This window comes from Lytechinus pictus, chromosome 18, assembly GCF_037042905.1.
Source record: "Lytechinus pictus isolate F3 Inbred chromosome 18, Lp3.0, whole genome shotgun sequence".
Classification (NCBI taxonomy): Eukaryota; Metazoa; Echinodermata; class Echinoidea; order Temnopleuroida; family Toxopneustidae; genus Lytechinus; species Lytechinus pictus.
The window spans coordinates 9,994,874-10,014,783 of record NC_087262.1 but is presented as its reverse complement, the minus strand read 5'-3'; the positions used below and the strand labels follow the sequence as shown (position 1 = coordinate 10,014,783).

The window sequence follows — 19,910 nt, the reverse complement described above, 5'->3', positions numbered from 1 at the left end:
CGATAAAAGCGACCCGATTCAGGGAAAAGAGGTGATTGACATTTGAATAACATGGATATAGAAGTTCCTCGTTAGGTCACAGGCAACAGGATTATTAGAGCATTTAAATACACGGAATGAATTTGATTTGATCGTTTTTTAGTCGCTGAATCTGTAACATCGATCCTATAATTTGTGATATTATAAAACAAATATGGAATTCATACTTTATTCTGCCTAGATCCAAACTCAGGTAAGCAGTCTTTTTTTCACACTTAAACAGGGCTGTAGCAAGATTTTGATGAGGGAGGGGGCTCAAACATGTGATGGTGTCCATATATGCGGGGGCACAAAATATATGGCATCATTGGTCGACTTCCTGCGAGATAGGTCTATCCCGATGTCTATAAGAGGAGGGCTGTTTTTTTTTGGAATAAATATGATGATTGGTGCGGTCTTCCTTTCCTTTGGATAGGATATTTTGGCTTTTCTAAAAGAATTAAGATGCAAAAAACTTTCTGACACATAGAAATAGAAATAAACAATATCTTTAAAAATCACTATGTATATGACATGTGTAATCTGGATGCAACTGTTGTGTCGGTTATATTTTATTATTTCCTGTTTTGACTTAAAAGGAGTCATTTCTGACCCGAAATAATTACAGTAAAATATGACTGGACATACTTTTGTATTTTAAAGCAGTTTTTCAAGAATTCAAATATCCTATATCTCTATAACAGGCGCTAATACCGGGCGCAACCCGTAAAATTTGATCCCCAAAAGAAAAACCCCAAATTTCCTTCATTTTGGGAAAGAGTTGCTCCTTTTTTGTTGCTTGTCCCTTTTTTTTCTGGAAACCAAAATTTCCTTCAATTGTTAGTGAAACAGGACACCAAAATGCCCTTCGATCATTATAATGAGTGAAAAAAAAATTCTTGTCATATTTTTTGGAACAAAATGCACTATTTAAAAGAAATCATGGACCTGCGGTTGTATAAAGAGGTCAACAACTAGTACATGGTACATGGGTGCAAAACCAAATTATAATATTGTCTTCTAAAAAGAAACACACAGTTATCCTTAAAAAATCAATAAAAGGAAATGAAATCAGAGTTCAATGTTCAGTTCGTGTTGGGTGGATGGCATTGCTTGCCTTCCACAGAGCCAGTGGCGGATCCAGGGGGGGGGGGGCACAGCCGGCCCGTGCCCCCCCCCCCCCCTTGAGAAGCAAAATTAAAATTTGTAATGTAAAAATGCCATTGAAAGGGAAGTGTGTGCCCCCCCCCCCTTTGAAAGTGAAGAGCTCTTTCTTTTTTTTTGCTTGTCAAATTTTTCCTTGGAAAAATGCGCCCCCCTTTTTTTTTGGAAAATCCTGGATCCGCCCCAGCACAGAACCATGCATAAGAAAAAAAAAATTGTCACGGATATGAACTTTATTCATGAGAGAATAATGGTAGAGAGAGAAAATCGAGCACAAAGGTGGCTTTCTCTCGCGGCATTGTAGCTAGGTATTCTCCCTTCAAAATTACCCCTAGTGGTGGGCCAACCAAACGAAATTGAACAGAAGATGCCATCATTAATAATAGCTGCACAATACCATGAATATGCAGAGCTGCATGGGCTATTTTTGTATAAACATGTTTAACGAGTTCCTACTGACAATGTGGAGTTATGATAAATGAGGATGATGTTGGAGGTTAGGACTTTGGATGAGATTCTGGTCCACCCCCCCCCCTTGTGATTTTTTTTCTCCAAGTAATAAAAGGAGGGAGAAAGGAGCATGAAGTTAATGAAAATGAGATGTCTAATTTTGGTTTCTGAAAATATAGGCCTATGCCGTCACATTAAGATCGTCCTGACCCCCCACCCCATCAAAATATCCTGGCGCTGCCCCTATATAGCTAAATGACGGGGTCACTTGGGAGAAACTGTTATTTGATTTATTTATATCTAGTCATATTTTACTATAATGGAGTAATTAGGCCAGGGCGCGGATCCAGGGGGGGGGGGGCACTAATTAATTAATTAATAATTAATTGATAATGGAAGACCTTTTTTTTTTTTGCTTGTCAAATTTTTTGGGTACGAAATATCCTTAATTTGTGGTTGAAAACTTTTTTGGGGGCTTGTCAAAAATTTCCTCCCCCCTTTTGGAAAATCCTGGATCCGCCCCTGATTAGGCCTGTGACTATATAACTTGCACCCAATTGACCGTCTAGTCATTTTAATTTGTTTGTTTATAGACGGCATGATTTTAAGCAGAGGGGTAATGAGGCACAAAACTTGAGGGATCTAGTTAATGTTACACGGTGCACCTTTAGGGCAAGTTTACGAGCGGGTGAAGCGAGCGAGTCCGTAATCTACATAAAACATCATATCAATCGGCCAGATTTCAAATTCATATTCGATGGTATAGAAAATACAATAGATACAATGATTGAGCATGATACGTTTTCTTACAATTTGGGGGCAACATCCCTCCCCAAAATACTATTATTAGGCGAGAAATTTTGAGAATATTTTTAGGACAGGTGTAAAAGCTAAGAAGTATCGTATTGTGAAATATTGTAATGTGAATTATTTTTGGGACAGTGGGGACGAGCTACAAGTTCTTTTCGTGACCTCGAGGTCACCCGAGTATTATGATATCGGTATTCCCTTTCAGAGCGGTTTTGATCTTTGGCCAAGAACTTGGATCCACACAAATCTGACACTAGACGTGAGGGAACATGTGATATTGTTTTTATTTACACCCCCCCCCCTTTCTCTATCCCCCCCTCTCTCTCTTTCTTCTCTATACACCAACGTGGATCGCGTTGGTACAATTTTGCACACTTGGTAATCATATCAGGTACTCAAAACATCTACAGATTGCTGTCAGTGGATGAGTGGCGGTCGTTGAGTATAATCAGTCATTATCATTACAGCAAATTGTTCTACGATCTTGTGATTATACGTGTATTTAACACCTTTTAAGTGTTGACATCAAAACGTACGTTTCAATCTTTTTTTCGACACTGCTTTTATAAACCGTGGATTCCAAGTGGACGTTTGTTTATGCGAAAACGGAATATTGTTGTAATCATGCCGTTTTTTCTTCTCCGTTTACGGTGAAATAGTACCTGTGTGATGTAAGTGTATACTCTGTAAAAATTGTCGTTATTTGTTATCTGCCCTTGAATTTATATACATATATTGTTAAGATCGAACTGCATCAGATCTTTTCTTAATGTTGCCGCCTAATGCCTTTTGTTGATCGAAAATGAATAGCATAGAATATAGGATATGATGAAATAGAATGATATATAAAATAGAATAGAAAATAAATGCTATAGAGTGGAATGGAATAGAATAGACACTAGAATAGAATAGAACAGAATGGAATAGAATGGAAATAGAATGGAATAGAATGGAATAGAAAGGAATAGAACAGAACAGAATGGAATGGAATGGAATAATGAAATGGAATAGAATAGAATGGAATAGAATATAATGGAACAGAATAGAATTGATGGAATGAAATGGAAATAGAATGGAATGGAATAGAATAGAATCGAATGGAATAGAATAGAATCGAATGGAATCATGAAATGGAATAGAATGGAATAGAAAGGAATAGAAATGAAATGGAATATAAAGGAATGGAATGGAAGAGAATAAAATAGAATGGAATAAAATGGGATGGAATGGAATAGAATGGAATAGAATGGAATGGAATATAATGGAATGGAATGGAATGAAATGGAATATAATATGATAGAATGGAATGGAATAGAATATGTTAGAATAGAATAGAATCAGGGGCGTGCAGATGGATGGTTTGGGGGCTCTCCCCCCCCAAAAAAAAAAAAAAAATCACGACCAAGAAAAAAAAGGAAAGAGAGTATGAGGGTGAAATTTTCTTCTGAAAAACTTATGTCAAGATCTATTACAAAATTTGAATTTTCCAATAAAGATATTTATATTTTGGCTAGCTCGCTCGCAACTTTTTTTAAAATAAATTTTCCTCGATATATCATATCTCGCCTCCTCAAAAGTTTGAACTCCTTACGCCACTGAATAGAATCGAATAGAATAGAAAATAATAAAATCAGAATGGAATAGAATAGAAAATAATGAAATCAGAATGGAATAGAATAGAAAATAATAAAATCAGAATGGAATAGAATAGAAAATAATGAAATAGAATATAATGTAATGGAATAGAATGGAATGGAATGGAATGGAAATAGAATGGAATGGAATAGAATAGAATAGCAAATAGAATAGCATAGAATAGCATAGAATAGAATAAGATAGAATAGAATAATGTAGTATAGAATAGAAAAGAATAGAATAGAATAGAATGTAATCATGGTAATAGTATATTAGAATAGAAACGAATAAAACTATGTACAAATTAATACTCGTACTAATATATAATAATTTAAATTATCAAAATGCCTATCAGTTGTGAACAGAAATTCAATTTCACATTTAATATAGGGTCCATCACGTACGCCCTTTCGAAACTTTTGTATTTACAGTGGGGGTAAAAACGTTGGCAAAACTCCAACTCTATATTTATATCATTATGTTCAGATGCGATGCATAGGCCAGTGGTAGCTCATTGTCTATATAGATTTGCAAACATTCATGTTTGTGTCTGCTTGATACTATATTGTAGTACGATTTTTATGACCAGAATGTAAATCGTGATCGGGAATCATCATGATACATTTATGAAAATGATTTTCTTTATGTGGATTTTCATAGACATGATAGATGAAACAACCAGTGCAGACCTAATCAATCACCGTTTCAATCAGATCCAGTCTCATAAACACTAATACTGTATTATTCCGTTTCAACCAAGTCACGTATTATACCATCTGTTTGAATTAACCTCACGCTTTTTTATTGTTGTTTTTAGTTTCTAAGATGGAGTGGTTAGCAACATAAAAAAAATAGTAATGGGCTTACGATTAATTGTGCCCGAGCACTCTAAAGAGTGGATTTGGCGCATTATAAATCACAGGCATATATTATTATTATCACGGCAGTAGTATTAGTAGTAGTAGCAGCAGTAGTAGTAGTAGTAGTGGTAGTAGTACTAGTAGTAGTAGTAGTAATAGTAGTAGTAGAAGTAGTAGTAGTAGTATAGTAGTAGTAGTAGTAGTAGTAGTAGTAGTAGTAGTAGTAGTAGTAGTAGTAGTAGTAGTAGTAGTAGTAGTAGTAGTAGTAGTAGTATAGTAGTAATAGAAGTAGCAGCAGCAGCACTCTCTTTTTGGTAGGGGTCGACCCCGGATTCCTTCTATGCGCCAGTACGTGTATTTCCCCCATATTTCTGAGCTTTATAGGCCTATAAGAAAAAGATTTTGGCAATTTTCATTATCAAATGCTGAAATCAGTCTTTTTCTTATCATTTATTTTTTTGTCGAGACACCTACAAATTTGATTTGGGGAAAAAATTAGCCTGCATGCCTCCAATTTACATCTGAATTTTTATGACTTGTATTAGAAATGAATTTACATTCAGACGTCCCCCACCTCTTCCACTTCATCTTCTTCTCCCCCTCCTCCTTCTTCTTCTTCTTTTATCTCTTTCACCTGTCTTTTACTTCCTCCACCTCTCTTTCTACATCACTATCCTCCTCCTCCTCTTCTTCTTCTAAGCTTCTTCTTCATCATCTTCTCCCTCATTTTCTCCTTTCACCATTCTTATGTTTGACATGAAATGTTGCAGGATATATTATTAATGTGAATTGTGTAGAATGATTACTTACGTGCTTATTTTCAGTTTTTATCATGATTTATAATGTTCTGGGGTTTTGGCTTCATCTCTTTAGTCCCTGCATGGACCATGGTCTCTGCGACCACCCTCTTCCCCACCCCCCCCCCCTCTCCATATCTCTCTCTCTCTCTCTCTCAACTTTCTTATCATACATTCCTTTTCTCCTGCCATCTCTTCCCTGCTTCCTCACTTTTCTCTCTCTGATCAATCTCATCAGTGGCGGACCGTGACCCGGAGGAGACAAAGCATTGGAGGGGCACAGCATTGTTCACAAACAATACAGTGCCCCTCCAATGCTTTGTCTCCTCCGGGTCACGGTCCGCCACTGCATCTCATTGTTTTACTTGATGAAATACATATATCTTTATTGATTTTTATGATGGATTCAATCTATCTTTAAAACCTACAATTCTCTACACTGTACTTTCATCTGTAATTTTACTTTGTAATGACATTGTAAATTAGCCCTTTCAGCTCTGCTGGCCATTAAAGTGTTGGCTAATATTTATATGTGTATACCAATAAATTGTTGTTTCGTGTTTTTTTTTCCTGCAGATATCTTCCATCACAAGGCATCAAGACAATCACACCTTTATACAGGAGTTTCACGGCGAACAGCAGCTATAGTGAAACACGGAAAGCGCGAAATGCAAACATCATTCTGGAAAGTAAACCCCATTCACTAATGTTTAATCATCTTGTTAACACCATCGATGTACACGGAGCAGGATAACATTGGCATGGAGGAATTTCTCTCTCAGATTTTCACACCATGTTGACAATGTTCAAGGATCATTCTCAGTGAATTGAAAACTCATTCGCTCATTTAAAGTGTGTAATCCCGTGAAGCAACCCTTTGGACATCTGATACATTTTGGGCTATTCAAACATTGCGTCCTCCTGATGTGATAGTCAACACGGTTAATGCACTGTTTGTTAACTTTAACATCCAGGCGAGATTTCTTGATACATTAATTCTCTCTCAAATCTGAACTGTAGCTTTTCACCATCACCTGGTCTCTCAGAACTGTTCATTCCTGAATAGTTCACGTGTTGCAATAAAGGCCATCGGACATGTTGGAATGAATTTGAAATGAATCTATAGAGCAACGACAGAGTCCCGTTTTTTTAATAGGCCTACTGAGTTTTAAACATCTTGGTCTGGTTAGCTGCACTTGAACAGAGTTTTCAGAGCAAGGAGTGAATCACTGTCTTGATCAGTCAGAGAAAACATCCCTGACCTTGAACTGGAAGTGCCGGGTTCTGATCATTTTATAATTAAGCGATATTGGGCTTGCATTTGTTGCCGTCTGAAAACATATTAATTTTTATTTTGGATTACCATGTTTGAACCGAAATTTTAGAGCAAGGAGCGAATCACTTGATCAGTCAGATTAAATAAACTTGAGATACACGGGTATGAACCCTTCCTAGAAGCGATATTTGTCGCCGTAATATTTCATTCTGGATAACTGTGTATGAACCAAACATTTAGAGCAAGGACCGAATCACCTGATCAGTCAGACTTAACATCCCGGACCCTAAACTTGAGATGCATGGTTCAGAACCCTTCCTAAGCGACCTTGGGCTTGTACCCGTCGCCACCGGGGAGAGGGATGCATCGATGCACCTCTACCGCCGCAATAGCTGCCATCAGGAAAGACTACATCAGGATCTCCAAAGGCTAAGGCATCAGGTAAGGTTACAGAAGCATAGATCAGAAGGGTCCCAAATTGCCTTTCTTTTCCGGCGGGTTGGATATCAACATTTACCAGTCTGGTAGCTCCAAGATTAGACTGGAAGCGTTTCAGTCTTGTGATGAATTGAAATTAGGCATACAGGAAATCAAAGATGGAACAGTCACATCTGTGAAACTGACTCCACAAAAGTTAGCGATTAATCAATAAATGAAATGCCACATCAAGATCATCGTTGCACGAACAAATCAGAACCAATCTTTCAAATATAGTGATCGATTGATAACCTTTGTGTTACAAGGTCCACATTGACCAAAGTTGTTACTGGATATCCATTGACATACCATTTTGGGGTTAGTTTAGAGTCAATAAAGTCATCAATGTAAAGCAAATGACACACAAACACAATACCAAGTAGGATGGTAAATAAATAATTACGCGATATGAGGTCCCTATTAAAAAGAAAGTTTGTCTATATAGATTCCGAGATCCAAATATTGTATAAAACTGTAAGATTATTGATTGATCGACTTGTAAGATGGTTTGAAGTCAAGGGCCCTATTTCTGTAATTGCAAAAGAAATAATCCGATGCAACCAATCGTAAATCAGCCAAACGATCATTTGCTAAGTTTTGTGTTACGGGCCTACGGGGCACTGCAAACCCTCCTCTATCTCTCTCTTGGAAGGTTTTTATCACTGGAAAAAATCGCTATGAATTTAATTTTATCTACCAAAGTATTATCTTCACATGTATGTGGGTCGATTTAATTTGCATTAAGAAATAAACTTGTCCTATTCGTATCTTTCTACACAGCAAGAACAAGTGTTGCGGAGAGCCAACCGTGAAATCATCGATCTAAACTTGGAACAGAAAAAGCGCCGAGAGAATCTATACCGAACCCGACGTCGATCGGAGTGCCTTGGTACTCTGCGACATCCAGATTCTACACATGGTGATCCCCACCCGTTCAGTAGATATCAATCAAGCAGCCAGAGCAGTATTCACAGAACGACCTCCCGCTCGCCATCATCACCGTCGTCGTCGACCAGCGGGTCGTTTTTACGACGTCGAGCATCGATCGACACCCTGACAAGTCTTCCACCGTTACCGCGCGCCACAACGACGACTGAAGCTTCAAACTCGAGTCCGGTTGAGCGTCCGAAATCTACATCGCCCGAGCAGCTGCATTCGAGTTCATCGACCTCGATGACTACTAAATCCTCGGCTTCGATACATGAGATGTACATGGACTCCAAGTCGAAGAAAGACTTCACGAGACTGAAGAAGGTGTCTGACCGATGGCGCAACGCGGCGCAACAGGTCACCAACGTCGATCGGACGGGCAAACCTCCTATTCCGACGAGCTCGTTTGCCGGATCGTCCACCGGAAAGGACCACGAGGTGCACAGGACGTCGAAGGTTTTCGACAGGTTGAGTATGAATACCAAAGCCACTGCGATGTCCTCGGACAATTTCCTTAAGGTGCTCAAGCACAAATACAAGACTCATGATGCACCCTCGAAGACATAGTGAATACCCATTTAAAGATCCAGACCGGACCCGAAAATGAAATTGATAAATTATATACCAATCGAAAGCTTATAAGCTACTAAATACAGCAAGGTACACTATGCTTTATGCATTTTCACCGCTTCCCAGCTGAGTATTTTGCTTGTGAATATTCCAATTATCGGGCTTCGAACCCCGCTTAGAAAATAGGCTTTATTGTGCTTTTCACCTGCCTCGAGACCGTGACGTCACGTTGTGTAAGAAGCGTCGTGATTCCATAGGTTTGTACACAGAAAAACTGGGTGATTTTTTGCTTTCCAGATTACGCATTTCATTCTCTTCACTTCTATCACAGAGGGATATCACATATATTTTTACCCACAAGCTTGAATTTATGAAATCTACAGTTTTGAACTAGTTTTTGCCATATTTTATTTCCTGCTTATTTGGCGCAGATTTCAATTCTATCTGCATTTAGATTATGTATAACAACTTTTCCTGACATAGCAATTTAGGCCCAATAAGAGCCAAACAAAGAAATCACAAAAAAGGTAGTGAATAGTTGTAGGTTTACAACAATTTGAACAGTGAATAATTTTGAGTGCCATTTTCATCTGAAAACGAAAAAAAAAAATGGATTCATAACATGGAAATGGAAGAAAATACCCAATGCTTTTGTACACAAACCTATGGAATCACAACCCTCCTGACACAACGTGACGTCATCATTTCCAGGCGACGTGGGGGTGCTCAATCGAAGCGTACTTTGGAGGAGCAGTTTCTTAGATTTTTATTTAATATTTGTCAGAAATGGAAGGAGATATATGTAATATTTTTGATATATTTGTATTGTATGAATCATTACCTTTATTTTGATATATGACTGTTTTTACACCGGTCAGGGTCTTTAAGTCATTGGAAGCTTTTGTTCTTTTGAAATGACACAGAGATTTCAACAATATTCTGTGGAGAGTATTATTGCGTAAAAGAAATCTTATTATTTTTAAAATTGTTTGCTTTTCAGCCAATTTTCGTATCCTTTCGTATCCTCTCATTCAAATGCTGAATTGAAAAAAATGCTGAATTTAATTCAATTTACTTATTTCATTCTTATTGATTAATATTGATTAATTAATTCATTAATTAATTAATTAATTAATTAATTCATTCATTCATTCATTCATTCATTCATTCATTCATTCATTCATTCATTCATTCATCCATCCATTCATTCATTCATTCATTCATTCATTCATTCATTCATCCATTCATTCATTCATCCATTCATTCATTCATTCATTTGTTTATTCATTTATTCATTTTTTAAAATGTATTTATCTTTTTTATTTTTTTGGGAGAGGGGGTTCCTTCATCACAACTTATCTCTTCAATTCTCTAGGCCCCATCTTACAAAGAGTTACGATTGATCCAATCAATCGTAGCTCTATGGAAATCCATCAGTGTCATATTTTTTTCTACAGGAAATTTTCAAAACGTCCTTTGTAAACAAAGGAGAACACACCAAATTGTGAAGAAATCAATGAATTAATGGATATACATTCATATCATTTTTTTTGTTTGAACAAACATGCATTTTATATGTTGACTTTGCTGGCTTTCCATAGTTGTGATTGATCGGGCCACTGGTCTGTACATACTTTCTTTCGAAGACATAATCATTTATTTTTTAATTCAACTGTTCTTTTCTTTCAATTGGATTACAAATCATGGGCCATACAAGTAATTTGAATTTTTTTTTCATATTCTCTTTATTTTATTGTTATGTACTATTGGTACAACAGCGGTGTTACTCCCATGCTCTCTTTACCTCACCTCCCTACAAAATGATGTGCTTATTTTGCTTACATTGACTTTCCTTTATAAACTCCATATTAGCCGTATTACATCTCTTTCCTCTCTGTAATCATTAACTGCTGATGGACATTCTTTATGCAGCACCTTGCTGTTGATCTCCGATATAAGCGGAGGAAGAAGAAGAAGAAGAAGAAGGTACATAAAAATAAATTCTAACCCGTGACGCAATGAGGCAACAAACATGAGGGGCTTGGTTCATTCATCCAGAACAATTTACGATTTGATTAATTTACGATTTGAATTTCATTGATCAAAGATATACTTTAATTAACTATTTATTGCAGGGAACCCATACCAACAAGCTTTGCTTTCCAGTGGGTTCCCTTTTTTCATTTCTGTATATTACATTTTTGTGTTTTGCCTTATATTGTAACTTTTGTTGAATTTTGGAATGAAAAAGAATAAATGCAATCAATCAATCAATATTTTTGGAAAATGGAAGTGAATACAAATATTATTTTCCATTTTTCAAATACATGATTAATTTTGTAATATATTTCTCGTGTAAAAGATCAATATGATTATATCAAAGGAAATCAAATAAACATTATGATGTTTAAAAGTATTATACAATGATGTATCATCCCGGAAAATACAACTTTTGTGATTCCCTGTGATGTTACTAGTTCTCATTTTGAGTACTATTAGTTTGAATTAAAATCATTATTGCTTAAATTTGTTCTTCTATATACACTCTTGGTGGGTGTTTCATAAAGCTGTTCGAAAGTTAAGAGCGACTGGTGAACCTTTCGTACGCGTCAAACAATCACCGTTACCCATTGAATGAATATCATCAACCACAAGAAGGATCACCTGTCGTTCTTAAAGTCACTCTTAACTTACGAATAGCTTTATGAAACAGCCCCTGGATATATTACATGAATAGAAATTGGATACGAGCCACTCAGAACGACATTTTTTTTTTCATTAAATTCATGTGTGATTTGGGGTAAAAATGATTTCTGATGTGCACATGATGTTTTCAAAAGGGAATAATGCTAAATGCTTTTTTTTATAGGGGACTATATTTCAAAGGGTGCGTTATTTAGTTAAAAGTACCAAACTCAATTTACTGACCGAGGTAGAAAATTTAATTCACTCTTTGTTATATCAATCTTCGTTGGATGGTCGCGGCTTTTTTATGTTATTTATCTTTTAAAGTGCATGCCATTTCCAGTTTGCCTGTCTCATTTGATCTGTGTTAATGAAATATATTGAACCGTCAATAATAATAAATCCGTCCTTGAAAGCCCATTCTGCCCCTATTGCTTTAAATATATCAGCTTTATTATCCGTCCAGTTTTTATTGCAAAGGGATGATCATATATCAATAAAGTTGATTTTTAATAGATAAAATATTATGATGAGAATGTTGTTCATTTAATAAAGGTTCCAAATAGTGTTGTATTTTAATGTATTAAAATAATGACGTATCGATATAAAATTGCACAGGTGTATAATGTGAATTTTTTGGCTCTTTGTTTTGATGTTTGTTAACTGACGGGCGGGCCGGGGGTGACGTCATGGCCTGTGGAACTGGGATCCTAAAATGGCATAATTCCCCACCCCTTTTCAGCAAACATGTTAAAAATGTAAAAAATTATCATCTTATCGTGATTTTGCATAATCAGCCCTCTATTCTTTACACAAAAATGTTCCACGGACCCTGCGTGCTAATGGCTTGTGCCATCCAGGGGCGGATCCAGGATTTTTTTCCAAAGGGGGGGGGGCACGTTTTCCCGATGAAAAAAGGGGGTTTCACCTAAAATTAAAGGCTATTTAGTCCGCGGAAAATCTGACAAGCAAAAAAGAAAAAAAAAAGGTCCTCACTTTCAAGGGGGGGCTTACTTGGGTAAAAACGGTATATTTACATTACAAATTTTTATTATTATTTTTTTTTTTTTTTCTTTCTTTTTCCCCTCCACAGGGATTTTATTGGCAATAAAAAATCAATAGGTACAGAGCACAATGAATAATACAATCACTGATATAAACAATGAACTGACAAGTATAACAAAATAATTTTACATGTTGAAGTCAAACAGTAAAAAGATTTTTCAACCGAAACCATCTTTTGTCAAATCTGCGTTGTTTGAAATTAAGTTGGGCAATGTATTTCTCATTTTGATAATAATTGATTATTGAGGATTTAATGATACTGAAAAGAGGAATTGTATTGTTTATTTTACAATCATATACAGTTTTTCTTACTATAATAAAAATACAATTAAGTGCACAATTGTTTTTTCCAATAAATCCGAATATTTTATTTTCATCTGAAAAGTGTAGAGTCTCACTGGTTTTGGTCCTAATCCAAACCTCTAACTCTTTCCAAATGTGATTAACATGCCTGCACTCCGAGTATAGATGCAAAACCGTTTCGATTTCTTTTCGGCAGAAGGTGCATTTGTTTACTGAAACTAATTTCAATTTGAAAAGCAAATCATTTGTAAATAATATACGTTGCACAACCTTATATTGAAACCAACGCAATGTTACATCAATGGTACACTGAAAACCCAATGAGCAATAGGATTCCCACCTTTTATCGTTCAGATCAAATATGCACTTCCATTTAAGAAAGCTTTTGTTTTCTGTTTTTCGTCGTTTCAATAGAATGGAATAAATATGCGAGCATCCTTTTTTATGTTTAGTAATAAATGATAGCACATCTGGAATTAATGGTTGGGGGATTCTATTGAAAGTGGACCTTTTGTAGGCTTCCTTGATAGCAGCACACAGTGAATGATAAAAAAGAAAATTTGACTGGACATCATAAAGATCCTGAAAATCTTTGAAAGATAAAAAATGCCCTCCTTCATCCAAAATATCATTAATGAAACGTATACCCCTTTCACTCCATTTCTTCATATATATTGGCAAATTGCCTATTTTTATGTTATTATTCCATAAAGGATGTGAAGGTATATTGACATGATTATTATAATAGATAGTTAAGAAATTACTATAAGCAAAAAACATTTCACTCCAGAAAGAGTTATAGGTCTGTTTTGATAATTCTCGAAAGTAGTGACTACCCATATATGTCATATACAAAAGAACATCTTGTAGTCTTGGCAAGGATAACGTAAGAAAGCTTAGAATGTAACTATCAATTGATCCGTTTACAATTCTCCTAATCCAAGAAATCTTTAATGATTGACAGTGTGAATATATGTCTATCATTTTAACCCCACCGTTTAAATATGTTTGGGACATTTGAATCCTACAAACTTTGTCCGGTTTTTCCTCCCATATGAATTTGTAAAATAATGAATTTAAATCCTTTAAAACTTCGTCACTAGGATTCGGAAGAGACATAATGAGGTAATTAAGCTTAGAAACCAACAAGGATTTAACCACAGTTACTCTTCCTAACACAGTTAGATATCTTTTTAACCATGATGTCATTTGACTCTTTATTTCTATAATTTTTTCGTTGTAATTATATTGTACCATCTTCTGCAAATCCGTACAAAAATCAACACCTAGATATCTAAAGAATTCATCAAATACCCATGTTAAATTACGATCAATAAGTATCTTGTCTTTTTTGTTTTTATTTAGCCCTATCCAAATCGCTCGTGTCTTATGAATATTTATTTTTAATCCAGATATTGCAGCATATTCATCTAAAATATTTAATGCGATATTCAATTCCGAAGCGGTACCGTTTAGCGTGAGTAAAGTATCATCCGCATACTGAATCAATTTCAAATTTTGTTCAGATATCCTTATTCCATTAATACACCTTGTATTTCTAAATAAAATTCCAAGAATCTCTGCACACAAGAGGAAAATATAGGGAGATAATGGGTCCCCCTGGCGACAACCTCTTTCGATTCTAAATCTCGGAGTGAGGTGTCCATTTACCACAATACAAGATTGAATATTTTCATAGAAGACATTAAACCATTGTATAATCGATGGGCCAAAATTAAAGTATTTAAAAACTTTTATAATGAAGCTGTGAGAAATCGAATCGAAAGCCTTTTCGAAATCGATTAAAAGCAATAAACCGGGGATATCGTTCACATCTGTATACAAAAGCAAATCATATAACAGTCGAATATTTTCACCAATAAACCGGCCCTCCATGAAACCTTTTTGGTTCTCATGTATTAAAAAAGGAAGCACCTTTTTGAGTCTATTTGCGATACATGCCGAAGCTATTTTGTATGTAACATTCAATAAAGATATAGGTCTCCAATTTCGAAGATAAAGTCTTTCTTTTTTATTTTTTGGAATAAGAGATATCACACCAAGTTTCTGAATCTGTGACATGCTACCTGATTTAAAGGCAAAATTTAAGCATCTAAGCAAAAAAAAGTTAATATCTTTCCAGAAATGTTTGAAAAACTCGACTGTATACCCATCTAGTCCGGGAGATTTACAATTCTTCATATTTGACAATGATTGATATATCTCCTCTATAGTAAGCTCGCCTTCCAAAGATTGAGATAAACAGTCTGTTAACTTGGGTACATCAGCATAATTTAAAGAGGTGTTCAAATCAATATCAATGACCTCGTTCTTTCGATACAATTCTGAATAAAAACGTAAAATCTCGGATTGAAGATTTTCCTGAAGACAAATAGTTTTATTTTCGTTATCAATCAGTCTATTTATTTGTTTGTTCACTGCATTCCTTTTTTCTAAATTTAAGAAGTATTTTGAAGGTTTTTCACCAAATTCCATCCATTTGACTTTTGATCTCATCTTTAGACCATCTATCTTTTCTTTTCTTATCAAATATAACTGAACTTTCTTGTTTTCCAACATCTCAATATATTTATTTGTATCATGTCCATTTAACATACCAATTTCTAGGGCTACAATTTCTTTTTCTAAATCATTTTCTAAATCACGCATTCTTTTCTTTTTATTCACAGAATATGAAATCGTCTCACCCCTTATTAAAGTTAATAAGGTGTCAAAAAATAATTGGTCATTAACCATAAATTTACAATGCTCATAGTTATCGTGCGGGAAGTTTATATCACCGTCACGTTTTACAATATAAGTTTCAACAGTTTCTGCAATTAGCTGTCTTATTCTACATGTATAATCACCGTCTTTCAATAAGGAGTTGTTAAATTTCCAATAACCGGGACCGATTTTGTCACGATTCAAACATAATGTTAGGTTTACCCATGAGTGATCTGATCTGTAACCAGGTACTACCTCTGTACTGTCAATTACTGATATTAATTCTTTTGATATCAAAAAGAAATCTAATCTGGCAGCCTTGTAAGGTGTAGGCTGACGCCATGTAAATACTGTATCACTGCCATGCAATTCCCTCCATGGGTCAATCAATTCTAAGTTAATCTTCATCTCGTCGACCCTTTGTTTCGCTTTGGGATTATTTAGTCGGATATAATTGTGTGTATCTTTTTCAAAATCCTGAACCAAATTCCAGTCACCACATATGATTGTAAACGGGTTGTTGAAATCCAATATTAAGTTCTCAATGTGTGCATAAAAGCCGACATTATCCGTGTTAGGACCATATAGTGAAATCAAAGTAATACTGTAATCATATAACATCATATCTATAGCAACAAAATTTCCATCATTACATTTTTCAGTTCTTATTACTTTCACTGGTACATCATCACGAAATAAAATCACAACGCCTCTTGCGTTTGATGTTTTGTTACTAAAAAAACAATTGTTTCCCCAAAATCTTTTTATATCATCTTCTTTATCAGTGTTAAAATGTGTATCTTGTAAACAGCATATATGATAATTCTTTAATTTCAATAATTCAAAAACATCTCTTCTCTTCACTGAATTGCCTAAACCTCGGCAGTTCATTGAAACAATCTTTATACTACTCTTCATAAAACTGTTTTTTCTTTATATTATAAAAACCAACAAATCCTGTGGAGTTTATCCTTTCTTTAAAAACAGAACACGACGTTATTACTAAAATAATAAACAAGCTACAAATACAAAAGTGGTCTCCACTTCTCCTGAACAATGACAAAATACATATATAATAATTCAAGATAAGATAAGGTGGCCTGTTCAGTCGTGGTTTTAGCCTAGACTTATAGGCTCGATGCAAATAACCAACAAATACAAATGAGACAAAACACATAGTGATCCTGGTGTAATTACACACAGTGTTCACAATTAAAAACATTCAGATAGAGGACTGATCTTTACTCCAAAAAAGAGAGCAGGAGGATTTATACTTTCTCTCTTTTTAAAAAGGTATGTAATAGCCATACTAATATCATAAGTATTGAAATAAAAACATTAACCGTCTTCTTGGTCATGAAAATATTCTGTTGATGTGTCGATGATGATCATAATCTGTCTTTACATTTATCTCACTCCATTTGGTTTCCTCGATTATTTTTTGACACATTTTACCTTTTGGAATGATTCTATTGTAAGTCTGTCACGCGGAGTGTTTTCAACGGTCCTGGACTATCTTTAGCACCTTCCTTGTACTTAATTACTCAATTTACGATTTGATTAATTTACGATTTGAATTTCATTGATCAAAGATATACTTTAATTAACTATTTATTGCAGGGAACCCATACCAACAAGCTTTGCTTTCCAGTGGGTTCCCTTTTTTCATTTCTGTATATTACATTTTTGTGTTTTGCCTTATATTGTAACTTTTGTTGAATTTTGGAATGAAAAAGAATAAATGCAATCAATCAATCAATATTTTTGGAAAATGGAAGTGAATACAAATATTATTTTCCATTTTTCAAATACATGATTAATTTTGTAATATATTTCTCGTGTAAAAGATCAATATGATTATATCAAAGGAAATCAAATAAACATTATGATGTTTAAAAGTATTATACAATGATGTATCATCCCGGAAAATACAACTTTTGTGATTCCCTGTGATGTTACTAGTTCTCATTTTGAGTACTATTAGTTTGAATTAAAATCATTATTGCTTAAATTTGTTCTTCTATATACACTCTTGGTGGGTGTTTCATAAAGCTGTTCGAAAGTTAAGAGCGACTGGTGAACCTTTCGTACGCGTCAAACAATCACCGTTACCCATTGAATGAATATCATCAACCACAAGAAGGATCACCTGTCGTTCTTAAAGTCACTCTTAACTTACGAATAGCTTTATGAAACAGCCCCTGGATATATTACATGAATAGAAATTGGATACGAGCCACTCAGAACGACATTTTTTTTTTCATTAAATTCATGTGTGATTTGGGGTAAAAATGATTTCTGATGTGCACATGATGTTTTCAAAAGGGAATAATGCTAAATGCTTTTTTTTATAGGGGACTATATTTCAAAGGGTGCGTTATTTAGTTAAAAGTACCAAACTCAATTTACTGACCGAGGTAGAAAATTTAATTCACTCTTTGTTATATCAATCTTCGTTGGATGGTCGCGGCTTTTTTATGTTATTTATCTTTTAAAGTGCATGCCATTTCCAGTTTGCCTGTCTCATTTGATCTGTGTTAATGAAATATATTGAACCGTCAATAATAATAAATCCGTCCTTGAAAGCCCATTCTGCCCCTATTGCTTTAAATATATCAGCTTTATTATCCGTCCAGTTTTTATTGCAAAGGGATGATCATATATCAATAAAGTTGATTTTTAATAGATAAAATATTATGATGAGAATGTTGTTCATTTAATAAAGGTTCCAAATAGTGTTGTATTTTAATGTATTAAAATAATGACGTATCGATATAAAATTGCACAGGTGTATAATGTGAATTTTTTGGCTCTTTGTTTTGATGTTTGTTAACTGACGGGCGGGCCGGGGGTGACGTCATGGCCTGTGGAACTGGGATCCTAAAATGGCATAATTCCCCACCACTTTTCAGCAAACATGTTAAAAATGTAAAAAATTATCATCTTATCGTGATTTTGCATAATCAGCCCTCTATTCTTTACACAAAAATGTTCCACGGACCCTGCGTGCTAATGGCTTGTGCCATCCAGGGGCGGATCCAGGATTTTTTTCCAAAGGGGGGGGGCACGTTTTCCCGATGAAAAAAGGGGGTTTCACCTAAAATTAAAGGCTATTTAGTCCGCGGAAAATCTGACAAGCAAAAAAGAAAAAAAAAAGGTCCTCACTTTCAAGGGGGGGCTTACTTGGGTAAAAACGGTATATTTACATTACAAATTTTTATTATGGCTCTCAAGGGCGGGGGGGGGGGGGTAAGGCACGGGCCGAATGTGCCCCCACCCCCCCCCCGGATCCGCCACTGGTGCCATCACATCGGGCATTTTCGCCATTTGCGTAACCCGACCATTCGAGAAAAGGACCCCTAAAATTCCTGAAAAATCAAGTCGTGTTTATACGACCCTTTGTATATCTGGCTTACAATTTTCACAAAAAAAATCGGGTTAATTGAACCCGAACTTTCGCCTATTTAACTGAAATTTGTACATAGCGACGTGTAAATAGGATTCTAACTTCCGGGAAGTTAGGGGGGAGGGGGACTTTCCTCGAATGGTCTGGTTATCGGACGCGATATGACGCATCTTCTTTTTTAAAATATAAGTCTTCCGTCCCTCTTTTGTTCACCTGATTTATTTTCATCTTCTGGATTTCGTATTTTGTTTTCAATTGCAAATTTTGTTGGAAGTTGAAATGATAAATAATAAATGGACAACATGTAAAAAGAATTAATGTATTTCAAAGATTGTATGTAAAAGAGTAATGTAAAATAATTTGATTCGTTATTGTTTTGTTTATATTATGAAATAAAGGTTCTTGAAATAAATGTGGAGGTCTCCCACATTTCTATATACAGTATATATGTTCAGTAATTAAAGAAAATGTATATATAGATATAATTTCACAGTACAGTTGATATTTTATAATGATTTATGTGCATTATTCATTATGTTTAAAAAAATATTTGCCTATTATGTAATATTGAAAAAAATATTGTTTTGTTTTGTTTTGAAATGTGGAAATAAAATAAATCAAATCAATCAAAATAAAGGTTCTTTTTTATTCTCTGGAATAAAAAGGAAAGAAAGAAAAATAAATGCACTCACTCACTCACCCACTCATTCATTCATTCATTCATTCAATCAATCAAT

The 19,910-nt window shown here is 35.0% G+C and overlaps 1 protein-coding gene across 2 annotated transcripts; it reads left to right on the top strand.

The window, feature by feature from the left end:
- Nucleotides 1-51: 51 nt before the first annotated feature.
- LOC129281545 (vitellogenin-like) lies at nt 52-9,580 on the top strand. Of its 2 annotated transcripts, none has more exons than XM_064113395.1 (3): nt 52-232; nt 6,311-7,451; nt 8,268-9,580. In XM_064113395.1, exons 2-3 carry the CDS (start codon nt 7,308-7,310, stop codon nt 8,982-8,984), a joined length of 861 nt encoding a protein of 286 aa, XP_063969465.1. In that variant the 5' UTR covers nt 52-232; nt 6,311-7,307; the 3' UTR covers nt 8,985-9,580. The 2 variants fall into 2 exon arrangements, with proteins under 2 accessions (XP_063969465.1, XP_063969467.1); XM_064113397.1 differs by lacking the exon at nt 52-232 and adding an exon at nt 2,682-3,113.
- The last annotated feature ends 10,330 nt before the right edge of the window (nt 9,581-19,910 follow it).